Source organism: Carassius auratus, chromosome 8 (assembly GCF_003368295.1).
Source record: "Carassius auratus strain Wakin chromosome 8, ASM336829v1, whole genome shotgun sequence".
NCBI classification, from domain to species: Eukaryota; Metazoa; Chordata; class Actinopteri; order Cypriniformes; family Cyprinidae; genus Carassius; species Carassius auratus.
The window spans coordinates 14,264,440-14,279,032 of record NC_039250.1 but is presented as its reverse complement, the minus strand read 5'-3'; the positions used below and the strand labels follow the sequence as shown (position 1 = coordinate 14,279,032).

The window sequence follows — 14,593 nt, the reverse complement described above, 5'->3', positions numbered from 1 at the left end:
TACATGGCTAAAATTCTAGTAATATACATGCCAATAAGAAACTAATAGATGTAACGTAAAATAAAGTGCTACCATTTTTTTCTTCTCAATGTACACTCTCAGAAAAAAGATACAAAAACTGTCAATGGGGCCTTTTAGGTCCTAATATGTACACTTTAGGTACAAATTATAGGTACTAATATACTTAATATTATTATTTTTTATATATATATTTTTTGTTGTTGTAAATTTTGAAATATATTTAAAAATACATTTGAAAATATAAATGGTATTGCTTAATGGCATTATTAATTTATACTGTCTATAAAGGTTTCATTTGAAGTCTGATGCTCTTGAACACTCACTTTCAGATGTTGCGGGACACCCCTAAGGCTCGACGGGAAGTGGAGCTTCACTGCAGGGCATCAAGCTGCCCCCGTATCGTAGGAATTGAAGATGTCTTTGAGAATTACTATCAAGGCAAAAAGTGTTTGCTTCTGATCATGGAGTGGTAGGGCTTTTAACACAATTAAAGCAAAACCAATATACCATTTATAATAAACCAAACTGAATTTCCTTCATAACATATTTTTTCAAATAACTTTTGAGGGTTTATTTTTTAATGTTTTTTATGGATGGGATATTGTTTTCAATTTTTTTAATTGTAATTTTTTATAAATGTATTGTGTCTATCCATTTGAATAAAATTCTCTGACAAAAAAAAAAAGAAAAAAAAAAAAGAGAAGTCATAAGATTAATAAGTTAAAATGCTGCATCTGTTCTTTAAACAGTATGGAGGGGGGAGAACTCTTTCGCCACATTAAGGAACGTGGTGATCAAGCTTTCACTGAAAGAGGTACATTACACATCCTCACAACACACGTTTGTTTCTGTGAAACTTTCCATTACTTTTATACTGACCAAAATATTTTTCTATCCCCTAACCCAACCTTAACCCTAAGCATACATCTTATAGAAAACCTGTTTGCATTGTTACACTTTAAGATAAACATAATTTACAATTTTTCTTTTTCCCCGTCGTGGGGACCGCAGGCCGGTGTCATCAACAATGTCAAACATTTCAGGTTTTGCTATCCTTTTGGGGACATTTGGTCCCCACAATGTAGGATAAACAAGTACACACACACACACACACACATGCATGTTCAACACAACTGATGAGAAAACAGCGAACATATCACAATTACTAATTCTCTATTTTTGTTTTTTCCTTCCACAATGAGTAGAAGCCTCGGAAATAATGAGAAATATAGGAGAAGCTGTGGAGTTTCTGCATGGTATTAATATTGCTCACAGAGACCTCAAGGTGAGCTACTGTTTAGCCTGTTTAGCTTTTTTATTACTTTTATTCAGGAAGAATGCAATAAATTGAGCAAACATGACTGTAAACACATTTTTAATATTAACAATAAGAATTAATATTCAAATAGAAAATGTTTTATTTTTAATTGTAATAATACTTGACAATATTACTGTTTTAAATCAGGTTTATCCAAATGGTTTTATGAACCTTTAACATAACCTAGCCAGAAGATACACACAAGCAATGCTGAATGGTTAGAGATGGTGCTTAAACTCTGGATGAGTGTCACTAAGTTGAAGTATAATTAAGGCAGAACTTATTAAAGCTAAACTTTGTATATTTTTTCTTGCTTTTTCCTGGGGCCATTTGGCCTATCCTACATATCATGTAACAGTTGGACCCTGCATTGGTTTCCATTTTAAAATATAGCCAATTAGGTTTCTTCGACTTTAATTGAACATGGCAATTTAATAACGGCATTAAAACTGGCAAATGATCCAACCGAGAATACATTTCACAGCACATTTATAGAAGAACAGTCATTCTGTAATCTTATACTCACTCATTGCTGAAAGCCAAGAGGAAAACCCAACATTTAGAGTTCATTCAGAAGTCAATTAGTATTTCAGACCATTTAAAAACCCTGTTGAAATTTTTTTCCCATTACTTGTTGAGTCTAAGAAAGATTAAAAGAAGATCATAAGAAATTAGTCTCTATTAGGGTTCTAGTTGCTTTCACAACTTTCACATTTAATTCAACTTGTTACTTGCCATTTCTTTGTAACTATTTGTGAAATTTACCAGAAGGTTATAATAATTAATAAAATAGGAAAGAATTTTGTATCACACATCATAAATCTATGTTTCCATGCATTTCTCTTAAATTTAATTTTAAATCTTATCTTGATTGGCAGCCAGAGAATTTACTGTACTCTTCAAAGCATCCGGATGCCCAGCTCAAGCTGACAGACTTTGGATTTGCCAAAGAGACCACATCCAACAACTGCTTGACCACCCCGTGCTATACACCTTATTATGTGGGTAAGCAGACCGTAAGAAGTAAGAAGTCCGTTTTGAGTTTCATTCCATATCATAATACAGTGAAGCTAAAGCAAACCCTTCTCTCTCAGCCCCAGAGGTGTTTGGTCCAGAGAAATATGATAAGTCATGTGATTTGTGGTCATTAGGAGTCATCATGTACATCTTGTGAGTGAAAACAATTTTGATGGTTAAGAAATATCACATCAGTTTTTTATATATTATTTCACTTTCATTCGCAACCAATATGTATCCTCTTAGGTTGTGTGGATATCCACCATTTTACTCAAACCACGGCTTACCGCTCTCACCAGGAATGAGAAAACGCATAAGGAATGGCCAGTATGAATTTCCAAACCCTGAATGGTCGCAGGTGTCAGAGGAAGGTCATTTTATGATATTTAACACTTCTAATGCCACGTTTTGTTCAAACATAATTAAATACATTATGTGATATACATTTTTTTCTTCACTCCACAGCAAAGCAGCTCATTTGCCAGCTATTGAAAACAGATCCTACAGAGCGAATGACCATTGCACAATTCATGAACCATTCTTGGATCAATGTGAGCATTACCATTTCAGCGTGTAAAATTAGGGAAAATGATATACATAATATTTTGGTCCTATGTTTGTTTCCATATTTAAAGGGGTTGCTCACCATTTTCTTTCTTTCTAGGCCTGATTGTGTTTATGGTGTGCAGTCTAACATGTGTTTATTTTTTTAAATGCATTATTTCCCTTCTCTGGTCATTTCCTTCTTTTATGAAGCCCCTCCCTCAGAAATAGGTGATGGGCTCTGATTGGTTAGCTAGCCCAGTGTGTTGTGATTGGCGAGAAAGAAAGAGAGATGGCGAGCAAGGGGATACGGGGAAAAGTTTTAAGAATTTCTGCTTTATAACATTGATTTTGAAACTTGTGAATCCATTAGAATCGTTAGAAGACAGAATCGCAATTCATATATGAATAGATTTCTATGTGCACCCCTAGTTTTCTCTTCCTCTTTTATAAAGCAGCGCAGCATGGCCTCTCCCCCTTTGCTGCCTTTTCCCAAGGATGGGGTTTATCTGGGTTTGTTATGTCACAAACCCAGAAAGTAAATCATTTTAGTCCCTTCCAGTCATTTCTGTAGGCATTAAACTGCCAGAATTTTAAAAGATGATTTCCCTTTTGAATAAAATTTTCAGCTTTGTTACTTTGCAGATACTGTTTATGTTCAAACAGCAACATTACACACTAGCTAACGATAAAAACGTGAAATTGCAATCAACCACCCCTTTAACTTTTAGCAAGACTATTTCATTAGCATATTTAATATTTTGCATATCAACGTGTGTTTCTCTCTCGGGATCTATGCAGAAGTCAATGAATGTTCCTCCTACACATCTACACACAAGTCGAGTTCTTAAGGAAGAGAGTCACGTCTGGGATGAAGTCAAGGTCTGTTCTCTGTACCATGTATTCAGATATGCATAAATCAAATAGTTTATCATGCATACAGCACCATTCAAAAGTTTGGGGTTAGTATAACAAATATTTATAATTCCAGATAAATGCTTTTCTGTTGAATCTTAAAACATATAATTGTTTCTACAAAAATAATAAAGCATCACAATTGTTTTCATCATATTTCAAATCGGCATGTTAGAAGGAAGATCATATGACACCGAAGATAATGATGCTGAAAATTCAGCTTTGCATTACAGGAATGAATTACATTTTAAAATATATTCAAATATAGAAAATATTTCACAATATTACTGTTTCTACATTATATTTAATTAAATAAATGCAGCCTTGGTGAACAGAAGAGACCCAAAAATATTAAATAAATAAATAAATAAATAATGACCCCAAACATTTGACCAGTAGTGTCTATGACCATCGGTCTCAGTCATAATTTTTTTTGTAAATGATTTTGCTAAGTCTGTTGTGTGTGTATTTACACAGCAAGAGATGACTAATGCCTTAGCAACAATAAGAGTGGACTATGAACAAATAAAGGTTAAACCGATCAAGGATGCGTCCAATCCTCTTCTTCTAAAAAGAAGAAAGAAAATGGCTGCTGCAATGGAAGAAACACCAGGGCAGTGACAAACTAATGCATGTGGAAATGCATAGATCTTGATCACTAGAGGACACTTAAAAAAAATGGAGATTGAGGGAAAAATGGGGCCTTTCATGGCATTTAGTCTTCATTTCTCTTTTTATAGCCTGCAGCAGTTAGTTATAGCAAAGATAATATGTGTGTTAATATCTGTAGGGATGCATGAGTGTATTAGTATTTACTTCTAAACTGTATCTATAGCAAGTGCATTTTTAATCATTTTCTTGAATGTTTTTTGAAAGTAATATCCATTTTATTAGTCACTTTTTTAAAACCAAGTATTAATGTTTGCTTTGTAATGTTTGTTGTGAATAATACTGCAGGGGAATATGTTATGCATCCTATAAAAAAAAAAAAGTGTGTATTCATCTGCATTAAGCTGAAGAACTGACTGCTGGTTAACATTACCTTGTGACAGATGAGTAACTGACTCACATATGAGTATTTTCCACATTATGTTTGTTCTGACATCATGATGTCATTAAATGCACCATGGCCTTTAATAAAAAACAAACAAATAAATATGGCTGTATACATTTTTCTAAGTATTCTGAGCATTTCTTAATAAGTTGGAACTGATTAGCACATACGAAAAACACCATCCATTAATTAAAAACATTTAAAATGCAAACAATGGTTTTAAATTTGTAACTTTTTGGTATTTATGGCTTGCCTTTCTTTTGCTTTTTTAAACAATATTGTTTTATAAAGTCATGTTTAACAAGTAGCTTGTGCCTTTGCTAGCCAGCTGTTTAACTGCAAGAGATCCAGTTGGGCTACTTTGAAACATCCAGTTTTACTGTATTCACTAAAGTCTATCATGTTTTCAAAAGCTATTTGTTGAGCTTAACATTAAGAAAACCCTTTTCTAGTATGTAAAGCCACTGTAATTCCAACCCAAGATAAAACATGTCATACAAAGTCAAATGCCCCAGAAATGCATGTACACATGCACAAAGTTCTCATCCTGTGCTCACTCCTGACGGAGTTTATGAAGTCAGGTTGTTAAAATGCAGATGATTTGCATTCTCACACATGGCACTCATATTCACAAACCCTCAAGGCACAAAACACAGCATAACGTAAGTGAGGCAGTAGACAAAGCTTCACTGTATACTGGCTTTACACTGAAAGCTCTGGGCTGTGCAACTGTATCAATTTATTGGAATGTGATTTATTGTATAAATACTGTAAAAATGGCTGTAAGGAGGACTTTATATAAGGTACAGTTAATGTGTTGTCTTCCTTAATGTGTATAAATGTATTTCACAATTATAAAAAATATGAGTATAAAAATTGGTTGAATGCAGCATGATTTTTCAAAATTTTATTCTCTCTCCAACTCGTTTGTGTGTGTTATTTTTTTATAAACATAAAAGGGGCAAAAAGACAAAAAGCACAGAGGCTACAACAGCAAGTTTGTTTAATCTTTTTAATTTAAGCAGATATGTTGCATAAAATCAAATGCATGAAAGGTTTTTTGCTTAAGAGGAGGAGTGCATTTTTGTCCATGCAGTTTATATAGTAGAATGACTGAATTGTTTTAACTGAATAATTATTTTATTGCAAAATGTACTCCAATAATTACAATGATTACAATGTTGAAAATTATTTGTATTATTCTTTATTCTAAACGTTCTCTCATATGTAGTTACCTAAACATTAAAGGGAATAATGTCACATCGTTATTGGCATTTTAAAATATTTTATGTCTTTTTCAATGTAATTTTCAATAAATACTGTACATTAAACATAAAATAGAAAAGTTATACGGACATATGGTAACTCGACAACCCTTTTATCTTTTTCGGTGGCAGAGCTAGAGTTTTATACATGGGGTGGCCAAGTCTAATTCAGGAGGTCCATGACAGAAAATCTGTGTATAACCCCAACCTGGTATAAAAAATGGCAATTATATAAATTAATACTTTTATTTAACAAAGATGTTTTAAATTGATCTAACGTGATGATAAAGACATATATAATGTTACCAAAGATTTCTATTTCAGATAAATGCCGCTCTTCTGAAATTTCTATTCATCAAAGAAACCTGAAACAATTCTACTCAGCTGTTTTCAACATGATAATAATAATTACTTTTATTGAGCAGCAAATCTGAAGATTAGCATGATTTCTGAAGAATCATGTGATTGGACTAATGATGCTAAAAATTCAGTTTTGCAATTGCAGGAATAAATTACATTTGAAAATATATAAAATCGAAAGCAGTTATTTTAAATAGTAAAATATTTCACAATATTACTGCTTTTGCTGTATTTGGGATCAAATGAATTGCAGGCTTGGTGAGCAGAAGATAATTCTTAATATATATATATATATATATATATATATATATATATATATATATATATATATATATCTTTTTGACTGGTAACGTACACTTTATTCTTTCTAAATTTTTCTAAACTAAATTATACAGAGAACCCTAACAATTGTTTTGTATACAACTTTGTATTTGACCATTTTTATAATAAAGTTATATCTATACATTTAATTATAATAATAAAAAAAAACAATTATGAGTAAATATATAAATCCGGATAAATCGGATCGGATGTTCCCTCAGTGTTTACTTCATGCCATTAAGAATGCACTACTGCTTTGCATGAACTTAAGGGAATACGAGAGCGTGCATGATCCTGGTCATGCCACTAAAAAGCTCCAATTATTAGTTATTGTTAAATTCATCCTCTACTTCACTTCCAGTAAAAAAAAAAAAAAAAAAAAAAAAAAAAAAAAAATATTGGCATGTCAGGCATTTACAGTGTAGGCTATTATTTACAAAACTCTTCAGGGCTGCGTTTTCCAAAAGCATTGTTTATTTACATTTGTAAATAGAGTTAACAAAACGAAAACAGGCATGTTTTAATGCTACTGAATAAAAAGAAACGATCCAGTACCTGGATCTCCACTGAACGACAACTGTATACAGGAGGACAGACATGGAGTAAATTATAGATCATATAGACAAATTAGTGAGACTTGTGACTAATAAGAGTGTCAAAGGTTTTATATTAAGTGTGTTTACTATAATTTAATACACTACACATATTTTGTACATAACAATGTTTGTATTGTGTTTATATATATATATATAAAATTGGACACTTTGAAAATGTCCCCAAGTGCAGTCACAAAAACCATCAAGCGCTACAAAGAAACTGGCTCACATGCGGACCGCCCCAGGAAAGGAAGACCAAGAGTCACCTCTGCTGCGGAGGATAAGTTCATCCGAGTCACCAGCCTCAGAAATCGCAGGTTAACAGCAGCTCAGATTAGAGACCAGGTCAATGGCACACGGAGTTCTAGCAGCAGACACATCTCTAGAACAACTGTTAAGAGGAGACTGTGTGAATCAGGCCTTCGTGGTTGAATATCTGCTAGGAAGGCACTGCTAAAGAAAGGCAACAAGCAGAAGAGACTTGTTTGGGCTAAAGAACACAAGGAATGGACATTAGACCAGTGGAAATCTGTGCTTTGGTCTGATGAGTCCAAATTTGAGATCTTCGGTTCCAACCACTGTGTCTTTTGTGCGTCGCAGAAAAGGTGAACAGATGGACTCTACATGCCTGGTTCCCACCGTGAAGCATGGAGGAAGAGGTGTGATGGTGTGGGGGTGCTTTAGTGATGACACTGTTGGGGATTTATTCAAAATTGAAGGCATACTGAACCAGCCAGGCTACCACAGCATTGCATGCTATTCCATCATGTTTGTGTTTAGTTGGACCATCATTTATTTTTCAACAGGACAATGACCCCAAACACACCTCCAGGCTGTGTAAGGGCTATTTGACCAAGAAGGAGAGTGATGGCGTGCTGCTCCAGATGACCTGACCTCCACGGTCACCGGACCTGAACCCAATCGAGATGGTTTAGGGGTGAGCTGGACCGCAGACAGAAGGCAAAAGGGCCAACAAGTGCTAAGCATCTCTCGGGGAACTCCTTCAAGACTGTTGGAAGACCATTTCAGGTGACTACCTCTTGAAGCTCATCAAGAGAATGCCAAGAGTGTGCAAAGCAGGAATCAAAGCAAAAGGTGGCTACTTTGAAGAACCTACAATATAACATATTTTCAGTTGTTTCACACTTTTTTGTTATGTATATAATTCCATATATAATACCACGTGTTGATTCATAGTTTTGATGCTTTCAGTATGAATCTACAGTTTTCATAGTCATGAAAATAAAGAAAACTCTTTGAATGAGAAGGTGTGTCCAAACTTTTGGTCTGTACTGTATATATATATATATATATATATATATATATATATATATATATATATACCTGCATGTAATTACAAAAGACTTGATATAACTCTTTATAAAACCCAGTTGATAAAGTATAGGCATATAAGGCATAGTTTTATATGTACATAGGCTCTATTTGTGCCTGCCTGTATAAGAGAATAACTCTTTTTCCCTACATTTTCCAGAATTTTCAGTGAGCAGTTTCTGCAGAGTTGTGGATACAAACAATTACTCTAATCTGCGTGTACTGCGTCTGGATGCCAGTGAAATTAGAGCCCAAGAAATACCGACTGAAGCTGTACTGTGTCTTCGCCTGGCAACCAACATTGACCTGTAGGCCTGGCAGCAACACATCCACAGAAACATACTGTTGAGCATGAGCTTAGAAGGAGAGAGAAACAGAGAGAGGGAAAACATCTGGGAAATTTAGTTATTTCTATTGTCTATTTGACAGTAAAATTATTGTGGGGGTTGTAATAATCAAAGTAGCCACATATAACTAGCATTATCAACGGAAGATAAGTTAGGATAATAATTTTAACATAATTAAAACTTTTGTGTGTGTGTGTGTGTGTGTGTGTATTCTATAATGTGGTGCAAGTACGCTTCCATATGAAATTGAAATGCAGGTGTGATGAGCATGCAGTAAAAATGTAATGCATTAAGCCAGTGTACTTGACTATTGGGTGCATAAAATCATTTTATTTTTTATTTAATCTTCTTGTAAAAGCATGATACAAATAATGGTGCAGGTTTTGGGAAACTTTAGGGTTTTGTTTTGTAATTGTCAACCAAGAGCTCTGGAACAAAATACATTGCCTAAAAGTTAATTTCATTGTGATCAAACTTTAAGAAGTTAGTTAATGAGGATTACCTTATGAAATTATAAATAATTAAAAACAGAGGATAGATTAAAAATCTAAAAGTTCTGCTCCTTGTAGAATGTTATGAAGACCTTGAGAAGCTCTTTAAAAACTATCTGAATCCACTACAGTTTACCTACACTACGACCTACTCAAGGCATGAAATTTATTGTCTAATAACAACAAAATCTATGATAAAAAAATAAAAATAAATAAAAGGGGAATTGTATAAACCTTCTTGTCTTCTCTTTGACACAGTAGTTCTGTTTATGGATATGTATTGTTCCTTGGGAGTATTTTGATCTATCTTTAATCATATGAACTTTAATGTTTCCCCGTCAGAATTTGCTAATCCCAGGCATATTCATTAGGTTTAATAAACAGCTTTGGCCTTCAGTGAGAGCTCTAAGGGGAGCTGGTTCCATGAGGACATTGTTAATGTTAATTACTGGAGATGAGTATGTCAGACACTGCCCAAAGGAACTGTTGAAATGTCAACATAACCTGGCGGGATATGAACATTCAGTTGAAGTTTTCCTCTGGGGTCTCTGAGCAGTCAAACTGAATTCACACAAACATTCAGTTCCAATCCCTATAAATATAAAATAAAAATAATAATAAAATTGAAGTCAGTAAAATTTATTAATTCTAATTTGACAAATATAGAACAATTAAGCATGGGATAAATTGCAGTTTGAGTTTTTACACACATACCCATATTTATGTGTTAATAAACAAAAAAATGGCTAAAACTAAAAGATGACTTGTATCCCATGATCAGATGAATATATATTAGTGGCCAAAAGTGATGTTCAGAAGGTGTCACAGTGTCTGGTCTGTGTATCCCTGGGTGTCCACTAGAGGTCTCACTTTCCCTTATCGTCACTGTTCATTGTTTTCAGCTGTTTCCACTTACATCGTTTGCACCTGTCTTTAAATACCTGGTTTGTTTCAGTCTGTGTTACGGAGTCCTTGTCTCATGTTATCCGTAGTATCTATCTTCCCTTGTGTTCTGTCTGTTCCTCGTTGTTTGGATACTCTGGTTTTGACCCGGCTTGAACTGTGTACCCCTTTGGATTTGCCCTTGAATAAAGATTCATACCTGCATTTGGTTCTTTCTCCTCGTTCCTGTACCACCGAACGTGACAGAAGGACTCCGTCACACAGAGAACCAGCGGTATGTCTGCCCATGTCTCATCCCCAGCCACAGAGCGGGAGAGAGGCGGGAGGTCGTCGAGGAGGGAGTGGTCGAGAGGAGACTCAGCATCGCTCTCAACCATGGCCTCCATTTGATCCGGGGCTCCTGTGGAACGGGGCTGAGCCACCGTCTCACCAAGGCGGACGGAGAGGTGAGAAGAAGTGCACGCCCGCCATGGTGGCGCCACTGCCCATGATGGCCGCTAGATCCGCGCCAAGAGGCAGGATGGACGCCAGCACAGCGCCACAACCCAAGATGGCCGCCAGTCCAGCGCCACAGTACAAGATGGCCGCCAGTCCAGCGCCACAACCCAAGATTGCCGCCAGCCTAGCACCACAACCCAAGATGGCCGCCAGCCCAGCGCCACAGCCCAAGATGGCCGCCAGCCTAGCCCCACAGCACAAGATGGGTGCCAACTTAGAGCCACAGCACAAGATGTCCGCCTGAGTCGCCAGTCAAGGTGCCACCAACTCACCATCATAGATGGCGGAGGACGAGGAGACAGGCGTCTACCGTTCCTCAAGGCCTGGAGAACATTCTAGAGCGGAACGCTGCCGTCCAGGAGGACGTTCCCGAGCGGGCCGCTGCCATCCAGGAAGACGTTCCCGAGGCGGTGCCCGATGCTGTTCCGGGGGCCGAAGTGGTGCCCGATGCCTAGGCGGTGCCCGATGCTGTTCCGGAGGCTGAGGCAGTGCCCAAGGTTGTTCCAGAGATCGAAGCGGTGCTCGATGCTGTTCCAGAGGTCGAGGCGGTGACCGATGCTGGTCCGGAGTCAGAGGCAGTGCCCGATGCTGTTCCGGAGGCCGAGGTAGTGCCCGATGCCGAGGTGGTGCCCGATGCTGCTCCAGAGGCCGAGGTGGTGCCCGATACTGTTCCGGAGGCCGAGGTGGTGCCCGAGGCTGTTCCTGAGGCCGAGGTGGTGCCCAATGCCGAGGCGGTGCCCGGTGCTGTTCCGGAGGCCGAGGTGGTGCCCGATGCTGTTCCAGAGGCCGAGCCAGTGCCTGAGGTTGTTCCAGAGATCAAGGCGGTGCCCGATGCTGATCCAGAGGCCGAGGTGGTGGCCGATGCCGAGGCGGTGCCCGATGCTGTTCCGGAGGTCGAGGCGGTGCCCGGTGCTGTTCCGGAGGCCGAGGTGGTGCCCGATGCTGTTCCAGAGGCCGAGCCAGTGCCTGAGGTTGTTCCAGAGATCAAGGCGGTGCCCGATGCTGATCCAGAGGCCGAGGTGGTGGCCGATGCCGAGGCGGTGCCCGATGTCGTGGCCGAGGTGAAATCTCCGGAGTCGAGTCAGATTCCCGTGAACTCTCCGGAGTCGAGTCAGGTTCCGGCGGACTCTCCGGAGTCGAGTCAGGTTCCGGCGGACTCTCTGGAGTCGAGTCAGGTTCCGGCGGACCCTCCGGAGTGGAGTCAGGTGTTTGTGGACCCTTCGGAGCCAGGGCCGGTCACTGATGACCCTCCAGAGCCAGGGCCAGTCACCACTGACCCTCCAGAGCCAAGTCGAGTCACTGGGTGGTCTGCTGCTCTGTCCTGGGGGACTCCGGCCTCAACCACGGGGGCGTGGTGGTCTTCTGCTCCGCCCTGGGGGTCTTCCGCCCTGGTGGGCGCCTCAACATGCCCTTCTTGGACTTCTGTTTTGTGTTCTTGGTTTCTGTTTTGTTTCTGTCTGTTCCCCTCAGTTAGTCTGGCCCTCCATCCCTCCCCCTAACCTCCTCCGATCCTCCTCCCTCCTGGTCTCCCTGTTTTGTGTTTACACTTCTGGTGTCTGTTCCCCAAGTTTTCTTTTCCGGCCCTTCGTCCCTCCCCCTGAGCCTCCACCTGTCCGCCACCCTCCTGGTCTTTTTGGTTTGTTTTCTGTGTCTGAGGAGCATCTGGAAGCTGCTCCTTAGAGGGAGGGTAATGTCACAGTGTCTGGTCTGTGTATCCCTGGGTGTCCACTAGAGGTCTCACTTTCCCTTATCGTCACTGTTCATTGTTTTCAGCTGTTTCCACTTACATCGTTTGCACCTGTCTTTAAATACCTGGTTTGTTTCAGTCTGTGTTACGGAGTCCTTGTCTCATGTTATCCGTAGTATCTATCTTCCCTTGTGTTCTGTCTGTTCCTCGTTGTTTGGATACTCTGGTTTTGACCCGGCTTGAACTGTTTACCCCTTTGGATTTGCCCTTGAATAAAGATTCATACCTGCAATTTGGTCCTTTCTCCTTGTTCCTGGACCACCGAACGTGACAGAAGGTACATTTGGACAGTATTTGCTTTTAATAATCTAACAATTGTAATAAAACATTCAAAATGTTTGAAAAAGAAGAAACAACTAAACTTGGTCAAGATATTTGACTTACACAATTATTTAGCAAAAAAAGGCAAGCTACAGTTTATCATAGTTTTATTTTACTGTGAGAATGCTGGGGTACCGTTTCTTGTTGACAGGAAATAAAGTATTCATTATATGCAATATAAAGTAATCAGTTATTAACATTTCATCGGTTCTCCTTAATTAACATGTTTTCTATTCATTACAGTCTTCTTCTGTACAGTATATTTGGCCCTCTAGCATTTGATGTGTAAAACTGCATGTTACATAAGAAAAATGCAAGTTGCATAATGGAAAATGTTTTTGTAGATTTGCTAGTTGGGCCTCGGCTCAGCTTTTTTTTGGCTTTTCCTCCCTTACTTCTTAAACCCTGTGTTTCCGAGATTCTTTGTCCGGTATTGTACGTCTAATCCTCATGCTAAGTGTTTGTTCCTGCTTGTTTTCATGTATATCCCTTTAGATAAATAAAGACTTTTGATTGTTCATCTCCTTTGTCTCTTTGTCTCCTCCACATCAGCGACCGTGACAGTTAGACCCTATATCATTGAAGCTACTAAAAGAGGTGTTTACAGAAGTCATAGATCCTCTTTTGAATATTATTAATTCGTCACTGTCATTAGGATATGACACTACCACTATCACTACCCAGCCCATCTCGCTGGCTTCTATGGACCATCAGCTTCGGCTATGCAATTAAATTTGCCCAGCATCCCCTCAAGTTCAGTGGTATCCTGTACTGCGCGTAGAGAACACAGTCCTACTGGCGAAGGATGCGATAGAGCCGGTCGCTCCAGCCAATATGAGGACAGGGTTTTATAGCCCTTACTACATTGTACCCAAGAAAGGCAGTGGGTCCTTCAGTGCCTTGGCCTGGTGCACCTGCTATAATGCCATAGCGTGTAAGGCAGAAGCAGCTTCCCCGTAAGCCATATAGGCATTGCTGATTAGACGAGATGAATGCCTATATGTCCAGGAAGGAAGCACTGGGTCTCCCCACCAGAAGGTGTACCTCTTGCTAAAGCCATCAAAGATGCCACCCCCATGGTTGAATGAGCCCTAACTCCTAGAGCCGAAGTTTGACCATTCACCTCGTAGGCTAGGGCAATAGCTTCCCTCACCTAATGTGAAAATTGTTTGCCTGGTGGCAGCCGCCCCCCGGTTGCGGCCCCTATGGCATATGGAAAGTTGCTCTGACTTACGCCACAGGCTAGAACTCTTACCTGCTCCAGTGCCGTGAATGGCGGAGGACAGAAGGCTTCGAGAATGACCAGATGTATGGTTGAGAAAGGAACTTTCGGAAGATAATTAGGGTGAGGATGCAAAATAACTTTGACTCGCCCAGGTGCTGGGGACCAGCCAGCCCTTCGAGCACTGTGGCTAAATCCCATGAAGGCAACGTTGCTCTAGTGGGTGGCCTCAACCGCTTAGCCCCACGAATGAAGCGGGAGACTAGAGGGTGCTTTCCCACAGAAACCCCGCCAAAATAGCGGCCACGTAGGTTATGAGAGT

General features: G+C 39.3%; 1 protein-coding gene across 1 annotated transcript in view; it reads left to right on the top strand.

Moving 5' to 3' along the window:
• Positions 1 to 4,979, top strand: part of mapkapk2b (MAPK activated protein kinase 2b) — a 6,262-nt gene extending 1,283 nt beyond the window's left edge. The window contains exons 2-10 of the mRNA XM_026269823.1: positions 351 to 490; positions 771 to 835; positions 1,227 to 1,306; positions 2,218 to 2,344; positions 2,434 to 2,509; positions 2,603 to 2,727; positions 2,822 to 2,907; positions 3,701 to 3,781; positions 4,292 to 4,979. Of these exons, the coding sequence (XP_026125608.1) occupies positions 351 to 490; positions 771 to 835; positions 1,227 to 1,306; positions 2,218 to 2,344; positions 2,434 to 2,509; positions 2,603 to 2,727; positions 2,822 to 2,907; positions 3,701 to 3,781; positions 4,292 to 4,435 (924 nt within the window). The 3' untranslated portion in view covers positions 4,436 to 4,979. The remainder of the gene's footprint in view (positions 1 to 350; positions 491 to 770; positions 836 to 1,226; positions 1,307 to 2,217; positions 2,345 to 2,433; positions 2,510 to 2,602; positions 2,728 to 2,821; positions 2,908 to 3,700; positions 3,782 to 4,291) is intronic.
• Positions 4,980 to 14,593: the final 9,614 nt, after the last annotated feature.